Here is a 23,674-nt window from a genome sequence, read left to right as displayed (position 1 = left end):
GTTAGCTAATCCAAGTTTATCATTTTAAAAGGCTAATTGATCATTAGAAAATAATTTTGCAATTATGTTAGCACAGCTGAAAACTGGCCTTTAGACTAGTTGAGTATCTGGAGCATCAGCATTTGTGGGTTCGACTACAGGCTCAAAATGGCCAGAAACAAAGCATTTTCTTCTGAAACTTGTCAGTCTATTCTTCTTCTGAGAAATGAAGGCTATACCATGCGAGAAATTGCCAAGAAACTGAAGATCTCGTACAATGCTGTGTACTACTCCCTTCACAGAACAGCACACACTTGCTCTAAACAGAAAATAAAGAGGAATGGAGGCCCCAGTACGCAACTGAGCAAGAGGACAAGTACATTAGAGGGTCTGGTTTGAGAAACAGACGCCTCACAAGTCCTCAACTGGCAGCTTCATTAAATAGTACCCGCAAAACACCAGTCTCAACATCAACAGTGAAGAGGCGACTCCGGGATGCTGGCCTTCTAAGCAGAGTTGCAAAGAAAAAGCCATATCTCAGACTGGCCAATAAAAATAAAAGATTAAGATGGGCAAAAGAACACAGACACCGGACAGAGGAACTCTACCTAGAAGGTCAGCATCCTGGAGTCGCCTCTTCACTGTTGACGTTGAGACTGAGTGTTTTGCCCCCGGTGATGCGTTGTGCAGACCTCACTACCCTCTGGACAGCCTTACGGTTGTGGGCAGAGCAATTGCTGTACCAGGCGGTGATACAGCCCGACAGGATGCTCTCGATTGTGCATCTGTAAAAGTTTGTGAGTGTTTTCGGTGACAAGCCAAATTTCTTCAGCCTCCTGAGGTTGAAGAGGCGCTGTTGCGTTGTCTGTGTGGGTGGACCATTTCAGTTTGTCCGTGATGTGTACGGCGAGGAACTTAACTTTCCATCTTCTCCACTACTGTCCCATCAATGTGGATAGGGGGGGTGCTCCCTCTGCTGTTTCCTGAAGTCCACGATCATCTTCTTTGTTTTGTTGACGTTGAGTGTGAGGTTGTTTTCCTGACACCACACTCCGAGGGCCCTCACCTCCTCCCTGTAGGCCGTCTCGTCGTTGTTGCAAACTTGATGATTGAGTTCGAGGCGTGCATGGCCACGCAGTCATGGGTGAACAGGGAGTACAGGAGAGGGCTGAGAACGCACCCTTGTGGGGCCCCAGTGTTGAGGATCAGCGGTGTGGAGATGTTGTTTCCTACCCTCATCACCTGGGGGCGGCCCATCAGAAAGTCCAGGACCCAGTTGCAAGGGGGGGGGGGGGGGGGGGGGGGGGGGGGGGGGGGGGGGGGGGGTCGAGACCCAGGGTCTGGTGTTAAATGCTGAGCTGTAATCCATGAACAGCATTCTTACATAGGTATTCTTCTTGTCCAGATGGGTTAGGGCAGTGTATTGCGATTGTGATGTCTGTGGACCTATTGGGGCGGTAAGCAAATTGGAGTTGGTCTAGGATGTCAGGTAGGGTGGATGTGATATGATCCTTGACTAGTCTCTCAAAGCACTTCATGATGACGGAAGTGAGTGCTACGGGGCGATAGTCGTTTAGCTCAGTTACCTTCGCTTTCTTGGGAACAGGAACAACTAGTCTAAAGAAGGCCAGTTTTACTGCTTCTTTATTCAGAACAACAGTTTTCAGCTGTGCTAACATAATTGCAAAAGGGTTTTCTAGCCATTTAAAATGATAAACTTGGATTAGCTAACACAATGTGCCATGTGCAGCTATATTATTTGATAACTGATATTCAGATTTAGACCAAAGAAGTTTAACACCATTTTGCAACAGCTCTGATGACATATCTTCCTGTGAAATAAGCACATTTCCCCACATGCCACTAAGGTTTTTCTCTTTGCTTTTCTCCTGTAACGCATCTCCCCATCAAGCAGTGGGGTCCATTCTCTGACATCCCGTCCATTGTGAGCTATCAAGTTTTGATTTCCATCGAGGGAAAACATACCTCATTGTTTTAATTCTCTCTTATTAATTCACGCAACATAAGTTGGAATAATTGTCACTAATTGCCCCAAGGGGGGGCACTGCATCATTTATGGATGACATGTTTACTGTTGCCTTGTTTCTTTGTGCACTTGCTTTCACAGTTGAGTGATTTTTTTTTTTTTACTTTCTTTTGTCTTTGGCCCATCTACCGAAGCCTAGAGGGCCAAATTTTCAACCCGAGTTCACATATACAACACGTGAAAAGCATTGGGCCAGTAAGCATTTTTATTTCATGTCAAGTCTGTGGACCTGAGTGACAAACAGCCCTCTTTAGAGGCCATGATTGACCTGGGAAAATACTCTATGGCTATTTCTATACCCCCTGCCTCTGGGGCTCTGCTGACAACGACCTTTTCCTACCTTAACAAAGTGCCTTTTCTTGTTTAAGAGTACATGTGCCACAGTGGAATGGGATGGGGACATGTGCCTGCACTGGTGTTTTAGTACAGCAGAACAGATGTACTGTATGAAGCAAATTAACACAGTACAGTTGTGTGTGATAAAAAAAGTTTGTTTGCTGTGTTCGTTTGCAGTCATCTATTGGTCGTTTAAACCGGGGTAGTCAAGTCTTTAGAACATGGCTTCATTCTTAACCACATATGCCACTGGACTGGAATGAAGAACATTTCACAGTCATTTCCCTTTTCTATTACAAATGCATGCAGCAAATGACCAGATACACTACATACATCATTCAAGTCCATGATCATGGTAATCACATGAAAAGCAAAGGCTGTATGACCTCTGGTTCTGCCAAGTTCTTTTAAAACAAAAGTAACCTTAACATGACTCCTAACCCATGAGCTCTCTCCTACGGGGGCCCTAGCCCAGGGAAAGGAAACTTAAAAGCGGTGAACTAGCTATGTATTCCAGGGTCAAAGCTCATCATATCTGTTCCTTCACTGTTTTAGTCTGTAAAGTCGTAGGAGTGCAGCATTCACTCGGCTGCCTACTAGAGAGAAAATAACCCCAAAACATCCAGCCTGGGCAGGAGGAGACTGACCACAGAGAAAATGAGAACATAAACCAACAGCTGGACATGATTTTAATGAAATCAGCACTCTAGCGACAGCAATTCCTCCTTAAACAACCATTACCAACTGAGCAACCACGATATAAACTGTGGTGAATCATAAGCCAAATGCTCTCAAGGGTTGCTGGGATTTCAAGGAATGCAGGTTTGTGATTGGACCAAGAAGATTATAGCCAGTTTGTCAGCTATAAGCTTTGCGGACCGGAAGATGCCCTAGAAAGCGTTTACTCAGCCCCCTCCTGCTGTGCTGGTATACGGAACAAATAGGGAGATCAAATTGAACGTTTTGTAACCACACTGAAGTGGTTAACTCATCTTGTCAGTAGCCCACTGTGCTGTAAGTGGGTTAAAATGTTCTACAGGTGGAAAGGGCAAGTTATCATTTACAACACGATCCAGCTATAAACATAGTCAAAGACCTTCCCGGGGAAAAAAAACCCCTTGCTTTTGTACTCTCCTGCTCTGAGATGAGGCTAGATTTTTCTTTGCTCCTCTCTGCTTTCTGTCTTTCCCTAAAGGTGATATTGAATGCTGATGCTAGCAACACTGGCAGCAGACGGCTTTTCTTTCTTCTCAACAAAACCTAGTCATATAAGTTTGGTCTACCACTATTTATGCAACCGGTGTTAAAACCCAACACTTAAAAGTGTTCAAATTCAACAGTTACTGCATACCTCGTAAAATGTGTGAATTGCTGGCATAAACAGCTCCAACAAAAGAACCACTGTAGTCAGATATAGTGAATGCCAAAAAAGAGTAATATAGTTAACCTTTTCCCTACTTGATTTAAAAAAAGATTGGTAAGCAAAAGCTACACCCTAAAGGATTGCACACTTTCTGAATATCAGTAAAGGTCACTAGAACTACTTTTAATTAAGTGCATTGGGACCTTTGTGTCTGCAAGGTGACACTGTTTTAATACAGTAGCACCGCTTTGCCACCGTCCTCAGTCTTTGAATAATCCTGCCATTGATTCCCATACTGTTTTTAATTTTCCCTATACCACAAGGTTTGATTTTGTTAATGCGCAGCGCCAACCTTCCCGATGATTGCATCTGGATGAGTCAAACCACAAAGCAGTGGGCGTCTGAGGCGACAGGGTGCTCCCCTGTGTGAGTGGACTTATTCATTTGCATGTGTATGTCCATCAGGAGACAGATGGTGGGGAGAAGAGAGCATGCAGTGTGCAGCCGTCTGCCCAGTGGCAAGGGGGTCCTCAACAACCTTAGATGACTCACGTGTTCGCCTGTTCACAATACTGCTAGCTAGCAGCTGTCTGCTTGCCAATGGCAATCACAATCAATCTACGTGATTGGTTTTGGGAAGGGAGATCATTTGTTTACTATATGACTCATAGTCCTGTAAGTGATGCATATACTATAGTGGTCAGTTTTTTCAGGGAATGGAAAGGAAGGCAAAAAGGTCACAGGTCAAATGTGGGGTTAAAAAGTATTATAAGGGAATCTAATTTACCTGTTTACAATCAGTGGTAGAGGCATTGGAATAGCTTGATGTGAGAAAATTCACAGAAAATGTGTTTTTAATTCACATTGTACAGTAGTTGTAACAAGTACTCGGGAGACCAAGCATATAGTCTACCTCACACTAACGTCCCTTCCCTCCAACCAGATCACCTCCATTACACTCCATAATGATCTGGTCGATGTAAACAACCACTTATGCCTTGTTAAATACAAGCTACAAATAAGATAACAAGCCTATACATCATTCAAGCTCTCTCCCACTCTCTTATCCTCCCAAAACAACCCATGATACATATTTTAGCTGGCAGAAGGCATGTATGGCCCATAGTAGGCCCGCTTACTTGCCAGTCAGTAAAGGCTAGAATCAGTGTGTGTCCTACTGGCACCCCAGGACCCACAACAATAACAGGACTCCATTAACGTGTGATGGAGGGTAGAGAGAAAGGGACTAAGCATCCCATCCCATAAAAAGTGCTCCATTTGAATGTGCCTGACTCAATAGAGCTACATGAGGTGCTTGTTGGAGATGGAAGAAAAGTGGTTCGGTAAAAGCCATGTTGTCTTGAGGACTGAAATATAAAGGTATGACTCTGTACGACTGGTAGATTCTGCTGTGAATGACAAAGCTGAGCTGGGCCCTGTCTGAACGATTTTGACGGAGTACAGTTGCTTCAAGTAGGCATTAACTTGTGAAGGCTTAGTCATCCAGGATCAACAGGATGCTCATGGACAATGAAAAGCAAACTGAAGAGGTGAAGCATGCAACACCCACTCTATAACACACATCATCAGTCCTGGAATTTTAAAGAGAATGTGTGCTGGGGGAGCACATGGTGGTGCTGTTGTGATTTCGGTTGTACCGCAGAATGTTTCTATTAGCAGGAGGTAGCCTCAAGATTCGAGAAGAGGGTCAGTAACCTGAGGCTAGCCATTCGCTTTAAATACCAGAGCCGACGGGAAAAAAAATCCGATGAACGTGAGGGTTACTTGCATCAGTATCGGAGGTGCTACAGACGTTGTGACCTTGCGCAAGGTACTTACAGTAGAATCTTTCTTTTTTACAATGAAATCTATATTTTTTTGAATGAAAATGATATGTTATGGGAAGGGTTCAGACACCTTTTTTTTGTCATTTCACTTGTTTATGAGAAACCCAAAACAGTAAATCAATTCCTCATCCTCGTTGTGTAGTACGGGGGCCCTGAAAAAACATGAACAAACGCTCCAAAAACATCCAAATATGTCCTTTTAGAAAAGTAAAATCTCTGTATAGTGATGCAGATGTTTAGATGTTGTACACCTGAGATTGTGTCATTCTGAACATTATCCGCAGCGTTATATTCCCGTTTGTGCAACTCGAGCTGTTTAGCTTATCCAGCTGTTCCATTCTCTGTGTAGCTTGCTACTACACAAAGAATTGCAAAATCAAAGAGACACCAACATAAGGCGTCTTAATAGGGCAGTAGGCCACCAAGAGCCGCCAGAACAGCTTCAATGCGCCTTGGCATAGATTCTACAAGACTCTGGAAATTCCTGTGTTGTAGCTGCTTTCAATACACTTTGTATCCCGAATTTACTCAAGTGTTTCCTTTATTTTGGCAGTTACTTGTAGAATGGATGGAGGGGAATCTTTTGAGTCGCAGTAAAAGGGAGTATAACATTGCGGATAAAGTTCGGAACGAGACAATTTCACAACATCTAATGACCTGCATCACTATAATGAGAGCTGTTTTTGGAGCCTTTGTTCATGATTTGCTGTTTGAGGTAATTTTCTCAAAAACACGGCTTCCAGTTGAGCAATGTAGAAAGAAGTCGCACGATGTCTCGTCTCCGACAATTTTTGTAAATAATCCGCAATTTTGCCTAAATTCATACTTCTCATGATCTCAAAAACATTTTAATTACCCAGTAATAAAGTGTATCTAAGTTAGCATGAGCAAACCAGTAACACGCTTTGGAAAATCAACGGAAAAAACTTCACATTCCACCAAATCAACTTCAGCTTCATCACAATTCCAGTGGGTCAGAAGTTTACATACACTAATTTGACTGTGCCTTGAAACAGCTTGGAAAATTCCAGAAAAGGATGTCATTGATTTAGAAGCTTCTGGTAGGATAATTGACATCAAATGAGTAATTTGGAGGTGTACCTGTGGATATACTTCAAGGCCTACCTTCAAACTCAGTGCCTCTTTGCTTGAAATCATGGGAAATTCAAAAGAAATCAGCCAAGACCTCAGAAAAATAATTGTAGACCTCCACGTCTGGTTCATCCTTGGAAGTAATTTCCAAATGCCTGAAGGTACCACGTTCATCTGTGCAAACAACATTACACAAGTATAAACACCATGGGACCATGCAGCCGTCATACCGCTCAGGAAGGAGACGTGTTCTGTCTCCTAGAGATGAACATACTTTGGTGCGAAAAGTGCAAATCAATCCCAGAACAACAGCAAAGGACCATGTGAAGGTGCTGGAGGAAACAGGTTTCAAAAGTATCTATATCCACAGTAAAACGAGTACTATATCGACGTAACCTGAAAGCCTGCTCAGCAAGGAAATAGCCACTGCTCCAAAACCACCATAAACAAAGAGACTACGCATGGGGATTAAGATCATACTTTTTGGAGAAATGTCCTCTGGTCTGATGAAACAAAAATAGAACTGTTTGGCTGCAATGACCATCGTTATGTTTGGAGGAAAAAGGGGGAGGCTTGCAAGCTGAAGAACACCATCCCAACTGTGAAGCATGGGAGTGGCAGCATCATGTTGTGGGGGAGCTTTGCTGCAGGACGGACTGGTGCACTTCACAAAGTTGATGATATCATGAGGACAGAAAATGATGTGGATATATTGAAGCAACATCTCAAGACATCAGGCAGGAAGTTAAAGCTTGGTCACAAATGGGTCTTCCAAATGGACAATGACCCCAAGCATACTTCCAAAGTTGTGGCAAAATGGCTTAAAGACAACAAAGTCAAGGTATTGGAGTGGCCATCACAAATCCCGGACCTCAATCCTATAGAACATTTGTGGAGAGCACTGAAAAAGCATATGCGAGCAAGGAGGCCTAGAAACCTTACTCAGTTACACCAGCTCTGTCAGGAGGCATGGGCCAAAATTCACCCAACTTATTGTGGGAAGCTTGTGGAAGGCTAACCGAAACGTTTTACGCAAGTTAAACAATTTAAAGGCAATGCTACCAAATACTAATTGCATGTATGTAAACTTCTGACCCACTGGGAATGAGATGAAATAAATAAAAGATGAAATAAATAATTCGCTCTACTATTATTCTGACATTTCACATTCTTAAAGTAAAGCGGTGATCCTAACTGACCTAAGACAGGGAATTTTTACTAGGATTAAATGTCAGGAATTGTGAAAAACTGTGTTTAAATGTATTTGGCTAATGTGTATGTAAACTTCCGACTTTAACTGTATGTCCAATAAAAAAAAATACATATATATTTTTTTAAAGTTCCTCAAAACAATTACATTTACATAAAAAATTGAGATGTGGTTGTAAAAATCAAAACTTCCTCTTTAACTAACTCCCACAATGCTTTAGGGATGCTGCTCTGTGTCTGACCCTGTGCTGCCTCCAGACTGTCATGTGTGTGTTTGAGGGATACTGAGAATTTCTCTACAAATAGATAGTAAAGATATTTTCAGCAGTGCTTGTATCCTTAGAAGAAGAATGGAAGAATAGATATTTTACTAACCATTACAGAGAAAGGCTCAGTATTCTCAGAGTTAAACAGTTACCTTTCCATACAACAATAACCATGCTACATACAGTACATACCTCATTGAGAATCTCTTGACACTGGGTGTAGTTGCCTTTCACGGCCCAGGACCCGTTGGAAAGGCATTCTCTGTACACATTGTCTGTGGAAATAAAGGATTGAAAACCATGTAAGTAAAGTTAGCAAACATGCACCATTTCTCCTTTCATACAAGCGTCTAAAATGAACCGAAACCTTAAACTCAGATTCTGCAAAAACCACGCAGGGTGGCTGTAATTTATGCAGCTTAGAGTGCTGATAGCCCCAGATAGAGGACACATGATCCAGTCTTGACAATGTTGCACGCCAAACCCAACTCTTGACAGTGCTGCCGCTTTTTATGCTCTAAATAATACAAAAATACAACAAAGTGAAGCAAAGAAACCCCAAAAAAGCTAATAGGTGTCTTTGTTTGATGTCAGGTGCACATGCTACATGCACACAGTGGAGGTAATGTGACTCAAGAAGTAAGCAAGAGACAAACAGAGAAGCAAAGCCACAGACTTCTAAAAGACTCTCCGCTGTGTTCCCAAGGTTGCGACAAAGTAAGCGACAGAGTGTCGGAGACAGCAGAAGACAGACCAAAAGCAGTCAGGCCTAGAGAGCTGCCCTGCGGTACACCACACTTTACATGTTTGACATTAGAGAAGCTTCCATTAAGCTAACCTAAAATAAAGACTGTCAGCTAACGCTCCACTAGCACCTAATGAACCATCATAATATTACCTGACAAACTGCAAGAAATGAAGCATCATGTCATTACCCCAAGACAGGTCTAATTGGTTGTTCTTAAGTTGATTGACATAGAGTAGGTGGCATGCCATGCTCTCATTATGTTACATCATATGAATTCGACAGACAAAATACAAAACATATCAAACGTAAGCACGACCTAAGGCCATAAGATTTTGTATACTTCCTGCTATGCTCTAAACATGAGGATCTGTACAAACACGAAGTAATGGGATTGAAAAAAAAACATTTTGATAAGACTTGGTGAATCATTACAGAAAGTATGGAAAATAAGAATGAAATCCAGAACTACAATTAATGGAGAGACGTGTGATGACATGATATTTCAGTAATGACACTCTTGATGTGGTATACACATTCCAAAAAAAATGAATAAATATTTGACAATATCAGAATTTTTCAAAAGACAATTGTTTTTGTTGTTGCAGGGGTTCGGTATTACAGTAGATAGGTACAACCTTGTTTGTCTACATGTACAGATACACAGTATACTGTTTGAGATCAATGTTTGCGGTTAGAAAACATTGTTGGTAAGTCATTGACATTCCGTTCATATCATATTCTCTCCTTGGCATTGTTGATTCATTTATCGACCATTATGTGTAATCTTTATTTAAAACTAGGCAAGGCAGTAGGCTGCATTGATTGACCTGTTCTGATCAGTGGGAGTTGGGGTGTAATACAAACACTAATGAACACACTCTCATGCATTTATTGATCATTGACATCAACATTTTAACTTGCATAGTCTGTATCACTAAATACTAATAACCCGTTGGACTAACCTATGCTTCTGTCCTACAGCTTATCTTCATTATGTCATTAAGAATACACACAGTTCAATCTTTGAACTGGGTTGGAGGTTGTGTTGTACTGAACACATGGCATACTATGGATATGACATACAGTACATACTGTATCTGATAGAGAATGAGACAGTATAAACGCACACAAACAAAAACACACACACACACACACACACACATACACACACACTGCAGAAAGCAAGGGATGGATGGTCTTCTGAAACAAACCGCTGACAATACATTTCTGCCAAACTGCTCTGGCCCACCATGTGAATGATATCACTCTCCTACTTGAGTCGCCCCTATTGTGGGGTTCTGCTGTAGGGGGATTTGGGGAAGGCCTCAAATCAATACCTTTAAGGCTGAGTAGCTATTATCAGTGTGATTCAATCATTCCCACTGCAGCTGAGAGCCGCTGGCCCTGCACTGAGCAAGGACCTCTTCCTCACTCTACACTGAACGTTGAGCTATAGTACACTTTCTCAGAAGGTGTACGAATGCCATACTGCTGTCCATGGAAATAAGCTTTCTTGGATAGATTGAGGCAAGGACATTGCACTTAAGAGGAGAAGATTACATTTAGTCACGGATGGCAATATCCACAAAAACGATACTGTTTTCATCTTTTTGACTTTGAAAATCAATCACAGTGACCTTTTTCTAAGCTGCCCATCCCAAGGGTTTCTCTTCTTTTCAGCTTTGTTTGAAGATGAGGTCGCTAGGAATTAATGGTGCACCATGGGGAATAAGTGTGGCCCTCGTGTCTGGATCCCATCAAGCTATGATGTCCAGAATCAAGCCAATGTGACCTTGAACTCAGGCTAACTCACTCACAGCAACGCCCCTGCGGCTAAGGATTTACACCCATCAGTCCCTGTATTGATCAAAACCCACTAATATCATAAATTTAAAAAAACGATAGAATGCAGGCTTTGGTGGAGCGGTAACACTGCAGAGATCGGGATCCCAGGTCTGGAACTTCCTTCCTCAAGATAGAGTCTAGAAGGGTCAGTAAATTCCAGGTCTGGAATTTCTACACTTCACATCCTCCCTCATCTGTCTCCACCTCTCCTTCCAACTGTCTGAATAAGTATAAACACATAACAAATATAACAAAGGAGAATGGAATTCCATTAGTAAAAGTAGAACTCCAGCTGAGAGCTAGACTGAAATTGGAAAGGAAGAGAAGGAAAGATTTAAAGTCTGGATCTGCATTCTGCATTTTCCGACAGTCAATATCTACCCTGAAGAAGAGGCTCCCATGTACCCCCTCCTGACTATAATTGAAACAATACAAAGGCCAGTGCAAAATCCAGACTTCCAGAAAATCCAGGAAACCACCTTGAGATGGTCCGACACTCATTTTCAGTACACAGTAATTCCAAAGATCAATCATGTTAAACTCCAATTATAAACACATACAGTTGACACATTACCATTTATTGACTTGCTACAGTCTCCTTCTCATTCAGTGTGATCTCATTCTCACTTTCCCTCTCTCTGCCCACTCGCCACGGAGACCCCCATGGGTATTGGATACTCGCTGTCAGCTTTCTAAGCTCTAATTCATCTAAATCTATCTGAATCCCATGGAAGCCCCCGCCAGAAGCTTAACATTCTCTCTCGCCCCCCTCAAACGGGATGTGTATGTCATGTACCGCTCTGATGCTCAGCCGTCGGAAGTCATCGCTACAGCCGGCACATCTTAAGTGGGCTTAAATCGACGAGCTGACAAGCTATATAGTAAGCGTGGCAACGCAGAACAGCGAAAATACTGTCTACCATTATTTGAGGAATTATCTTTGTACAGGGGAGAATATATCTGGTGAGTATGAATGGGGTTCAATCTTCACCTTCTGAAGAGCTCTAGGAATTCTAAGAAGCAAGTGGGAAGCCCAGTTATACAGTTATCTGAACGGAACCCCTACAGTCAGTAAACCCAGCCACAAAGGAGATAGATGTGAAGAATGATCAGGAGTCGGGGCCCAATTGAACGATTTAATTCCAGACTACATCTAGGGGTGTGTCGTGTCTTTGACTATCAGGTGTGAAACACTAATATCAGGGATGAAACATCTAAAGCTGTATGAAATGATAATACCAATGTAACCTATCTGGGAAGACAACTACAACTCTGAAATTATGATACAGCACCATGTATGAAGGAAACTTTCAGCAAAACGTTCTGCCAAAGTTCTCCAGCTTCAGGCTGGCTTGTACCCTTTCATCATCCACGCTTGGGTTATCCATAATGACGAGTACACTGAGCCAAGAGAGAAGCAATTGGAGGGTAGTCAAGGACTTTAGCCATCAGTTGTCTCAGCTCTTCCCTCCAACTGTCTGTCTCCTAGCAGGTATAAGCTCCATTGGACACAGACGGTAATGTGACGAGTACAGTGCTAGTCGATCACTCTAGCTTGGACCAGAGGGACTAGGGAAGGACTCAACACAGCTTCTGTTAAAGCCTGAGCAGATTGGGGGCAGACAGTGTTTCTGGACAGAATTTAGAGGTGGAATGCAACGGAGCAGTGACTGGAGAGTTGGGCTGAGTTGTTGAGGGGTGGGGGTGGTGGTGTACAAGGCTGGAGAACTCACTCTACTGACTGTCGATATAACAAGGGGGGAAATACAGAGGGAGAGGGGGCCAGATGGAGTGTGTGTGTGTGAGAGAGAGAGAGAGAGACAGACAGACAGACAGTATAGGCATCGCTGTAGGCCAAATGGACATGCTGATGGACAAGTTATAGAAGAGACCTGCGAGACTGGGAGGAAGAGCGAGAGTCCAGGAAATAACATCTTTACACCTCTTTCTTTCCAATTCATGTCCATCACTCTACTGGAGTTCTACTTTTCTCGTTAGATTTTTTACTTTTTGACTTGAATCCTTCCTGGGCTATTTCTGTACTTTTCCTCCTTATCTCTTTTCACCCTGCTTACAGGTTGTGCTGATATTGATCACACACACACAACTCAATGACTTTTGTAATTGTTCCTGTCATCATTTCCCCTCATTTCCTTTTTCTCCCTCTCCGTCCCACTCTTTTCTGCCTCTAATGCTACCTATAGTTGGTAGTTGTATTGATTAGTCACATAAAATCCAAGGGCCTCCTTAATTGCTCCTGTCAAACCATGAAAGAGTTCTCAGTGATCACACACACACATGCAAATGCACATGCACTCGTACACACACACACTCACGCATATGCACACACACTCACATGCACACGCACACACTCACACATGCATATGCACACGCACTCACTCACACACACACATACAGCACACTCCTGACAAAGTGGTGGGCGGAAGGCAGAACCATGGATCAATTAGTTAGTTAGAATATGGCGATGTGAATTGGCAGGAGAATGATTCTAGTGAACTTAACACGAGTCATCATTTAGCTTAAGTAATTTGAATTACGATGACACTTGTAATTACAGTGATCATGAACATCAATAAGCGTTCATGACCGTCAATAAATATTGAGTGTGTGATTACACTTTTTGTGGAGCTGGTGGTGGATCTTCTTACGTTTCTGCAACGAAGATTGAGATCCCTGGTGTTTTTCCAGGATTGCCGTGGCTCATTTAAAGATAAACCACGATTAAGCCTTCTTTTAATCGCACACTCAATGATCAACTTTTAGTGACAAAACACCCTGAGACAATTGGTCTACTTTTGAGGTCTGTCTAACTCTAATCTTGGGGTGAAATGTCCATTTAACAGATGTTTGATAATGTGTGCTTGCTATTATAAAAAGGACCAGAACATTGCATGTGTCCAGATTTATACCTTTGCTAATCTAATATATCACCTAAAGTGTGGTGTGGGACCATTTAAAAATCACAGAGAAGCAGCTCCCAGCAGTTCATCATCGTTCTATTCTTGTCAGCATATTTCATAAATTCAAATTTGGGGTGGGGGGGATATTTTCACAGAGAACTTCTGGATGAGGAACAGACTGGGATAATTGCTCCATTTTTAGAGTTTAAAGTCCCTTCCTTCAAATCAATTGCAATCAAATCTGCTCTGATCATCTGACTGTACTGCTGGATGAGCTAAATGGCGTTTGCGCTGGCTTCACACCAACGTTGATTCACTCGGGAGATAGATCATTGTTCTAAAAATGCACTGGACAATTATATCACAAATCGTATGGAGAAGATTTTGGCAATATATACAGTACCAGTCAAAAGTTTGGACACACCTACTCATTCAAGGGTTTTTCTTTATTTTTACTATTTTCTACATTGTAGAATAATAGTGAATACATCAACACTTTGAAATAACACATATGGAATCATATAGTAACCAGAAAAGGGTTCAACAAATAAAAATATATTTTATATTCTTTAAAGTAGCCACCCTTTTCCTTGATAACAGCTTTGGCAGTCTCTCAACTAGCTTCACCTGGAATGCTATTCCAACAGTCTTGAAGGAGTTCCCACATATGCTGAGCACTTGTTGCCTGCTTTTCCTTCACTCTGCGGTCCAACTCATCCCAAACCATCTCAATTGGGTTGAGGTCAGCTGATTATGGAGGGCAAGTCATCTGATGCAGCACTCCATCCCTCTCCTTCTTGGTCAAATTGACCTTACACAGCCTGGATGTGTGTTGGGTCATTGTCCTGTTCAAAAACAAATGGTAATCCCACTAAGCGCAAACCAGATGGGATGACATTTCGCTACAAAATGCTATGGTAGACATGCTGGTTAAGTGTGCCTTGAATTCTAAATAAATCACAGTGTCACCGGCAAAGCACCTCCTCCTACATACTTCACAATGGGAAGCACACATGCAGACATCATCCGTTCCCCTACTCTGCGTCTCACAAAGACACGGCGGTTGGAACCAAATCTCAAACTTGGACTCATCAGACCAAAAGATAGATTTCCACCGGTCTAATGTCCATTTCTTTTGTTTCGTGGCCCAAGCAAGTCTTTTCTTCTTATTGGTGTCCATAAGTTGTGGTTCTTTGCAGCAATTAGACCATGAAGGCCTGATTCACATAGTCTCCTCTGAACAGTTGATGTTGAGATGTGACTGTTACTTGAACTCTGTGAAGCATTTATTTGGGCTGCAATTTGAGGCTGGTAACTCTACTGAACTTATCCTCTGCAGCAAAGGTATCTCTGGGTCTGCCTTTCCTGTGGTTGTCCTCATGAGAGCTAGTTTCATCATAGCTCTTGATGGTTTTTGCGACTGCACTTGAAGAAACTTTCAAAGTTCTTGAAATGTTCCGCATTGACTGACCTTCATGTCTTAAAGTAACGATGGACTGTCACTTCTCTTTGCTTATTTTGAGCTGGCATTGCCATAATATGGACTTGGTCTTTTAGCAAATAGGGTAAACCTTCTGTATAACACCACTAACTTGTCACAACACAACTGATTGGCTCAAATGCACTAAGGGCAAAGGGTGGCTAATTTGAAGAATCTCTGTCACGCCCTGGCCTTAGTATTCTTTGTTTTCTTTATTATTTTAGTTAGGTCAGGGTGTGACATGGGGAATGTATGTGTTTTTGTATTGTCTTGGGGTTTTGTAGGGTAAATGGGTCAGTGTCTTGTCTAGGTGTTTGTATGTCTATGGCTGCCTAGATTGGTTCTCAATTAGAGGCAGCTGTGGTTCATTGTCTCTAGTTGAGAGCCATATTTAAAACTTCTTGACACTAGGGGGCGCCATTTCGGCTTTGTAAAAATTCGTTCACAAATTAAACTGCCTCGTACTCAATTCTTGCTCTTACAATATGCATATTATTATTACTATTGGATAGAAAACACTCTCTAGTTTCTTAAACCGTTTGAATTATTTCTCTGAGTGAAACAGAACTCATTCTGCAGCACATTTCCTGTCAGGGAGTGAGATTTCAGAAATCGAGGTCCCTGTTCTGAGGTCAGTTTATAAGTCCCCATGTAAGCCATCGGGCTACATGCACTGCATACGCCTTCCACTAGATGTCAGTAAGCGGGGAGAATTTGAATGTAGTGGATTGCGCAATCTGGGCCACTATAAATGATCATGGAACGGAAGTACCATTCTTTTCAACGGGACATCTGGCGCAAGAGGACATCACAATGGCGTCCTGCAAACGCTTTCGTTTTAGCAGTTCTATATCTCCGGTCATGTTTTTATTCGTTATAGGTGTTAAAGACATCATAAGGTAGTTAATTTAAACCGACTTATAGCAGTTTATATCAGTTTATTGCGATTTTCCTGGATTTCTTTGTGACGCGCTTTCACTAGTTGGGCACCTCTCCAGTGGGTGGCTATCGTTAGCTGCTTTTTCCACATGAGAAGAGGACATCTTTCAACCAAAAGACGATTGTTCTGGAGAAAGGACACCTTGCCCAAGATTCTGATGGAAGCTCGGCAAATAGTAAGCAATCTTTATGTTGTTAATTCGTATTTATGTTGACAAATGTCAAATAATAATTCCGCCATGAATTTCGGTGCGGTCTCGCTTTAGCGCACGCTGTATGCTTGAAGTAACGTTAATTTTAAAAATGTAACACAGCGATTGCATTAAGAACTAATTTGTCTTTCATTTGCTGTCCAACTTGTATTTTTTAGTCAAGTTTATGAATAGTTTTCGTTTAGAATAGGTGCCTCTCCAAGATGGCGCCGGACAGATTGCTTGAAGTTTTGGCCACTAATCACATTGTATAACCACGAATTGTGCCGCTAAATATGCACATTTTCGAACAAACTCTATATGCATTGTGTAATAGGATGTTATAGGACTGTCATCTGAAGAATTCTGAGAAGGTTAGTGAAAAAATTAATATATTTTGGTGGTTTATACGTTATCGCTATTTTTGCCTTGAATCAATGCTGTTGTGATGTTTGCTATTGTGGTAAGCTAATATAACACTATATTGTGTTTTCGCTGTAAAACACTTCGAAAATCTGAAAGATTGTCTGGATTCAAAAGATCTGTGTCTTTAATTTGCTGTACGCTGTGTATTTTTAAGAAATGTTTTATGATGAGTAATTAGGTAATACACGATGGTCTCTGTAGTTATTGTAGTCGCTTTGGTGAGAGTTGTGATGGTGGCTGCAATGGTAAACTATGATTTATACCTGAAATATGCACATTTTTCTAACAAAACATATGCTATACAATAAATATGTTATCAGACTGTCATCTGATGAAGTTGTTTCTTGGTTAGTGGCTATTTATATCTTTATTTGGTCGAATTTGTGATAGCTACTGATGGAGTAAAAAAATGGTGGAGTAAAAAAGTGGTGTCTTTTGCTAACGTGGTTAGCTAATAGATTTACATATTGTGTCTTCCCTGTAAAAAATATTAAAAATCAGAAATGATGGCTGGATTCACAAGATGTGTATCTTTCATTTGGTGTCTTGGACTTGTGAGTTCATGAACATTTTATTATATGATATCCCTGTGGCTTTAGGCTAGCCTATGCTAGTCAGCTTATTTGATGGGGGGGATCCCGGATCCAGGTTTGTGAGGCGTTAGAGGTTTTAAGGCAGTCATATGCATTGGGTTTTGTGGGAAATTGTCTATGTTGTACGTTTGTAGCTTGTGTGTGCACTTACGTTTATAGCTTCACGATCGTTTGTTGTTTTGTTATAGTGTTCGTTGCGTGTTTTTCCCTTCTCTAACTCAAAGAGAATGTATTTTGCACACGCTGCGCCTTGGTCCTCTCTCTCACCCATAGACGATTGTGCAATCTCAAATATATTTTGATTTGTTTAACACTTTTTTGGTTACTACATGATTCCATATGTGTTATTTCATAGTTTTGATGTCTTTACTATTATTCTACAATGTAGAAAATAGTAAAAAATAAAGAAAAACCCTGGAATGAGTAGGTGTGTCCAAACTTTTGACTGGTACTGTATACATAGATTTTTTTTCTATGATAATTTCTATATAATATGAAGATAATTTTGCATCCAATGAGCTGTACTGAAACCAGGAATCATATAGCTATATCATCATCATCGATGTAAAATTCCCAATACCTTTAGAGGCAGAAAAATATGACAGTGCTATAGACAGGTTGGTTGTTTAGCAACAAAACCGACGGCTGCACAACTAAAGGCAAAACAGACAGGGTTGACTTAGATTGTTGACAACATGTAGGCCTAAACTATATTTCGTCTCCAAATGTTTATTGAAAACATAAATACATTTGCACAATGAGCACTTTTTGTCTCAAATACACTACTCAAAAAAATAAAGGGAACACTTAAACAACACAATGTAACTCCAAGTCAATCACACTTCTGTGAAATCAAACTGTCCACTTAGGAAGCAACACTGATTGACAATAAATTTCACATGCTGTAGTGCAAATGGAATAGACAAAAGGTGGAAATTATAGGCAATTAGCAAGACACCCCCAAAAAAGGAGTGATTCTGCAGGTGGTGACCACAGACCACTTCTCAGTTCCTATGCTTCCTGGCTGATGTTTTGGTGACTTTTGAATGCTGGCGGTGCTTTCACTCTAGTGGTAGCATGAGACGGAGTCTACAACCCACACAAGTGGCTCAGGTAGTGCAGCTCATCCAGGATGGCACATCAATGCGAGCTGTGGCAAGAAGGTTTGCTGTGTCTGTCAGCGTAGTGTCCAGAGCATGGAGGCGCTACCAGGAGACAGGCCAGTACATCAGGAGACGTGGAGGAGGCCGTAGGAGGGCAACAACCCAGCAGCAGGACCGCTACCTCCGCCTTTGTGCAAGGAGGTGCACTGCCAGCACCCTGCAAAATGACCTTCAGCAGGCCACAAATGTGCATGTGTCTGCTCAAACGGTCAGAAACAGACTCCATGAGGGTGGTATGAGGGCCCGACATCCACAGGTGGGGGTTGTGCTTACAGCTCAACACCGTGCAGGACGTTTGGCATTTGCCAGAGAACACCAAGTTTGGCAAATTCGCCACTGGCGCCCTGTGCTCTTCACAGATGAAAGCAGGTTCACACGCACATGTGACAGACGTGATAGAGTCTGGAGATGCCATGGAGAACGTTCTGCTGCCTGCAACATCCTCCAGCATGACCGGTTTGGCGGTGGGTCAGTCATGGTGTGGGTGGCATTTCTTTGTGGGGCCGTACAGCCCTCCATGTGCTCGCCAGAGGTAGCCTGACTGCCATTAGGTACCGAGATGAGATCCTCAGACCCCTTGTGAGACCATATGCTGGTGCGGTTGGCCCTGGGTTCTTTCTAATGCAGGACAATGCTAGACCTCATGTGGCTGGAGTGTGTCAGCAGTTCCTGCAAGAGGAAGGCATTGATGCTATGGACTGGCCCGCCCGTTCCCAGACCTGAATCCAATTGAGCACATCTGGGACAACATGTCTCGCTCCATCCACCAACGCCACGTTGCACCACAGACTGTCCAGGAGTTGGCGGATGCTTTAGTCACCTCATCAGGAGCATGCCCAGGCGTTGTAGGGAGGTCATACAGGCACGTGTAGGCTACACACACTACTGAGCCTCATTTTGACTTGTTTTAAGGACATTACATCAAAGTTGGATCAGCCTGTAGTGTGGTTTTCCACTTTAATTTTGAGTGTGACTCCAAATCCAGACCTCCATGGGTTGATAAATTTGATTTCCATTGATAATTTTTGTGTGATTTTGTAGTCAGCACATTCAACTATGTAAAGAAAAAAGTATTTAATAAGAATGTTTCATTCATTCAGATCTAGGATTTGTTATTTTAGTGTTCCCTTTATTTTTTTGAGGAGTGTACATTGTTACAGTTGTTGGCTAGCTAGCTAGAAAATATTTGACATATTAGCACAGATGTAACATCAGTCAAAACACCTCAAAACAAGACATGACATCAAGAACAAGATAAAACTAACGGAAACCAGCCACCTACGATTCCCCATGTGGCAGCTTCATGTCGCTGTTAGCTGTCTGACTGTTCAGAGTCAAAACATCATAGGCCCTTCAGCTCCATCGGTGTGCGTACATTTTAGCATCATTTAAAAGTCAATAATATTAGCTAACCTACTAAAATCTCTATGTACTGTGTGGACCAGGATACAGGAAGATGACATCACAACAAAGCTCACAGAAGGTGCCCTCTGACCCTTTTCAATGGAAGTGAAATGCCATTCCATGGTGTACTGTACGTCTATGTTTATTTTATGGAAACACTGACATTTACTTATTAAATGAATATCCCTTTGGATTGTGTGGGATGACAGAAGAGAGGAAGGACTATCATCTTGAAAAAGGTCTCTGTCCTAAATGTCCACAATAACATGCAGATGTAATACTAATGTGTGGGAGTTATCTTTTCTGCAATGAAAGTGAAGGACTAGAGAAATGAAATCACAGAAAAGGATATAAAGGATAGATCGTGCGATGAATCATGTCTCTTAGGTCAGGTTGTGACATATGGATCAACACTTTGCTGTTTCTCATACTGTAATGTAACCTTCTGGAGTGGTGTGTTATCTAATTTACATGGCCCTTTCGTCCTTTTCCTTGGGCCTAAGTGGACAGAGAAAGAGTAAGGGGGCCTATGGTGGTACTGAGGGTAGATTTGTGTGTCCTCCACTTCGCTATCATCACTCGTCTTTAATGGTTAGTGACTAATTACTAGAGGGAATATCACAAACAGGCCTAAGCACTTACTCCAGCAATTAAAAAATCATCAACATTTTTAATCTGCAGAATCAGAAGACTTTCATTTATTAAATTGGTGCATCCACACAAAACTAGGATTCATTTAACCCTACTGATCATTTCAAGAGAAGCACACAAATGAATGTGCATTCACACATTGACCCTCTGAGAAAAGGAGGAAATGCTAGTTTCTGATAGTGATTAGGTGGTTATGGTTGGAATGGGAGCTATATGAAAACAAAATCAATGACAGTCCTCTTTAACTAACATCAGCTAATTAAACTATCCACATTGATGTCTCAAGAGTTTACTAAATCTTACTTCGTAAATTATTAAAACAGATTTTGGTGTTGGTTTGAATCTTTTACATGACGTCAAACTGAGAGAGCAAGAGAGAGAGAGAGAGAGAGAGAGCGCGAGAGAGAAATACTGAGAACCAGGCATCTGTTACTGCAGTTTCTGTTTACTTTTTAAGTGGGTTTCTCCGAAAATGGATAATGATGGGAGAAATTGGTAAACAGTCCCTTTTATTAACCAATTGAACATGAGAGCTTAAACCTTTTCAAGACCCGCCGTGAAATGTCCCATGACCAACAGCCCGAATCATATTACATTGAATATACTGTATACATTAATATTCATTGCTCACCTTTCCATTGCATTTGTTTTGTACCGCTTCGATGCATTGACATTATTCAGATTACAATCTGTGAAGGTGTGCCCTGAAAGTAGGACTAATTGATATTCAGAACTCTCCCTCTCTCAATTTTTTTTCCAGTCAGTCGTCTTCTCATCCGATACCTGCTGAAAGAAACACATCCAGAGCTGATGTGTTTAGCTAAAAAGTAGAGCATAGGTGTCATGTTCTGACCATAGTTCTTTTGTGTTTTCTTTGTTTTAGTGTTGGTCAGGACGTGAGCTGAGTGGGCATTCTATGTTGTGTGTCTAGTTTTCCCGTTTCTATGTTTGGCCTGATATGGTTCTCAATCAGAGGCAGGTGTTAGTCATTGTCTCTGATTGGGAACCATATTTAGGTAGCCTGTTTTGTGTTGGGTTTTGTGGGTGGTTGTCTTCTGTCTTCGTGTGTCTGCACCAGACAGAACTGTTTCGGTTTTTTCACATTTGTTGTTTTGTAATTTGTAGTGTTCAGTTTTTTGTCTTTATTAAACATGATGAACACTAACCACGCTGCGCTTTGGTCCTCTCCTTCGTCCACAGAAGAAAGCCGTTACAATAAGCATACATAATGTACCCCCTTCTGTTTGTCGTGCCCATGACTACATCACTAACTGGTTTCCAAAAGTTTTCTAAACGCTACCAGTTCCCTCCGGGTTAATTCAAAACAACAAAAAAAATAGACCTGGGGAGAAATATGACACAAAAAAAAGAGAAATAAAATACAACGGCACTGCACCATTTGACATAATGCATTATTCAAGATTTCAGTTCCAGTCAAATCACTGCCCTTGGGTATGTCTTGCTCTGGTGTAAAGAGCCATGGGCTGAATTACCAAGGATTTGAATATGCAGTGTGAATTTGCATTACTGGTGACCTAATTTAGAAAACCTACCTCCTTCTCCATAGACAGAGAACCCATTAGGAATTCTACAACACGGTGCCCTCCGTAAATATTATTATTTTGGCTCTATACTGCAAAGGTTTGGATGATTTGAAATCAAACAATGACTATGGTGTTAACCAACAGTGCAGTTCAAGAAGTAGAAAATATTTATCAAGTTGTCAAGTTGTTTGTAATAATGATGGTCGGACCAAGGCGCAGCGTGCGTAGTTTTCCACATATTTTAATAAATAGAAACTCACCAAACAAAACAAACAAGCACAAACAAAACGTCTTGGACTACTCACAGGCAGCTACACAAACACAAGATCCCACAAAGGGGAAATGGCTGCCTAAATAAGATCCCCAAATCAGAGACAACGATAAACAGCTGCCTCTGATTGGGAACCATAACAGGCCAACATCGACATATAAAACGCCTAGATGACCCACCCTAAATCACACCCCGACCTAACCAACATAGAGAATACGAGCTCTCTATGGTCAGGGTGTGACAGAAGTAGGCTAAAATAAAAAGTAATAATAAAAAGTAACACAATAAGAATAACAATAATGAGGCTACACTGCATACTGTACAGGGGGCACCGGCACCGAGTCAATGTGCAGGGGTACAGGTTAGTTGAATCTGTACGTGTAGGTGAGGGCGAAGTGACTATGCATAGGTAACAAACAAACAGTGAGTAGAAGTAGTGTACAGGGGGAGGGGGGGTCAATGTAATTTGTCCAGTGGCGATTTTTATGAATTGTTCAGCAGTCTAATTGCTTGGGGGTAGAAGCTGTTGAGGAGCCTTTTGGTCCTACACTTGGCGCTCCGGTACCGCTTGCCATGCGCTAGAAGAGAAAACAGCATATAACTTGGTTGACTGGAGTCTCTGACAATTATATGGGCTATCCTCTGACACCGCCTATTATTTACGTAGGTCCTGGATGGCAGGAAGCTTGGTGCCAGTGATGTACTGGGCCATTCTCACTACCCTCTGTAGCGCCTTAAGGTCAGATACCGAGCAGTTGCCATACCAGGTGGTGATGCAACCGGTCAGGATGCTCTCGATGGTGCAGCTGTAGTACCTTTTGAGGATCTGGGGAGCCATGCCAAATCTTTTCAGTCTCCTGAGCGGGAAAAGGTTTTGGCGTGCACTCTTCACGACTGTCTTGGTATGTTTGGACCATGATAGTTCGATGGTGATGTGGACACCAAGGAACTTGAAACTCTCGACCCGCTCCAATACAGCCCCGTCGATGTTAATGGGGGCCTGTTCGGCCCGCCTTTTCCTGTAGTCCACGATCAGCTTCTTTGTCTTGCTCACATTGAGGGAGACGTTGTTGTCCTGGCACCACACTGCCTGTTCTCTGACCTCCTCCCTATAGGCCATTTCATCGTTGTCGGTGATCAGGCCTAACAGTGTTGTGTCGTCAGCAAACTTAATGATGGTGTTGGAGTCGTGTTTGGCCACGCAGTCATGGGTGAACAGGGAATACAGGTACCCCAAGTACCCCAGTGTTAAGGATCAGCGTGGCAGATGTGTTGTTGCCTACTCTTACAACCTGGGGGCGGCCCGTCAGGAAGTCCAGGATCCAGTTGCAGAGGGAGGTATTTAGTCCCAGAGTCCTT

At 42.1% G+C, this 23,674-nt stretch overlaps 1 protein-coding gene across 4 annotated transcripts in view; it reads right to left on the bottom strand.

The window, feature by feature from the left end:
* Window positions 1–23,674, bottom strand: part of LOC129822630 (corticotropin-releasing factor receptor 1-like) — a 168,149-nt gene that overhangs the window by 66,295 nt on the left and 78,180 nt on the right. For all 4 annotated transcript variants that reach the window (XM_055880997.1, XM_055881010.1, XM_055881003.1 and 1 more), the window contains one exon: window positions 8,332–8,414. In XM_055880997.1, the coding sequence (XP_055736972.1) occupies window positions 8,332–8,414 (83 nt within the window). The remainder of the gene's footprint in view (window positions 1–8,331; window positions 8,415–23,674) is intronic.

The sequence above is a fragment of the Salvelinus fontinalis genome, chromosome 2 (genome assembly GCF_029448725.1).
Source record: "Salvelinus fontinalis isolate EN_2023a chromosome 2, ASM2944872v1, whole genome shotgun sequence".
NCBI classification, from domain to species: Eukaryota; Metazoa; Chordata; class Actinopteri; order Salmoniformes; family Salmonidae; genus Salvelinus; species Salvelinus fontinalis.
Note: the sequence above shows the minus strand (reverse complement) of the source record. Positions and strands in the feature narration are given on the sequence as shown.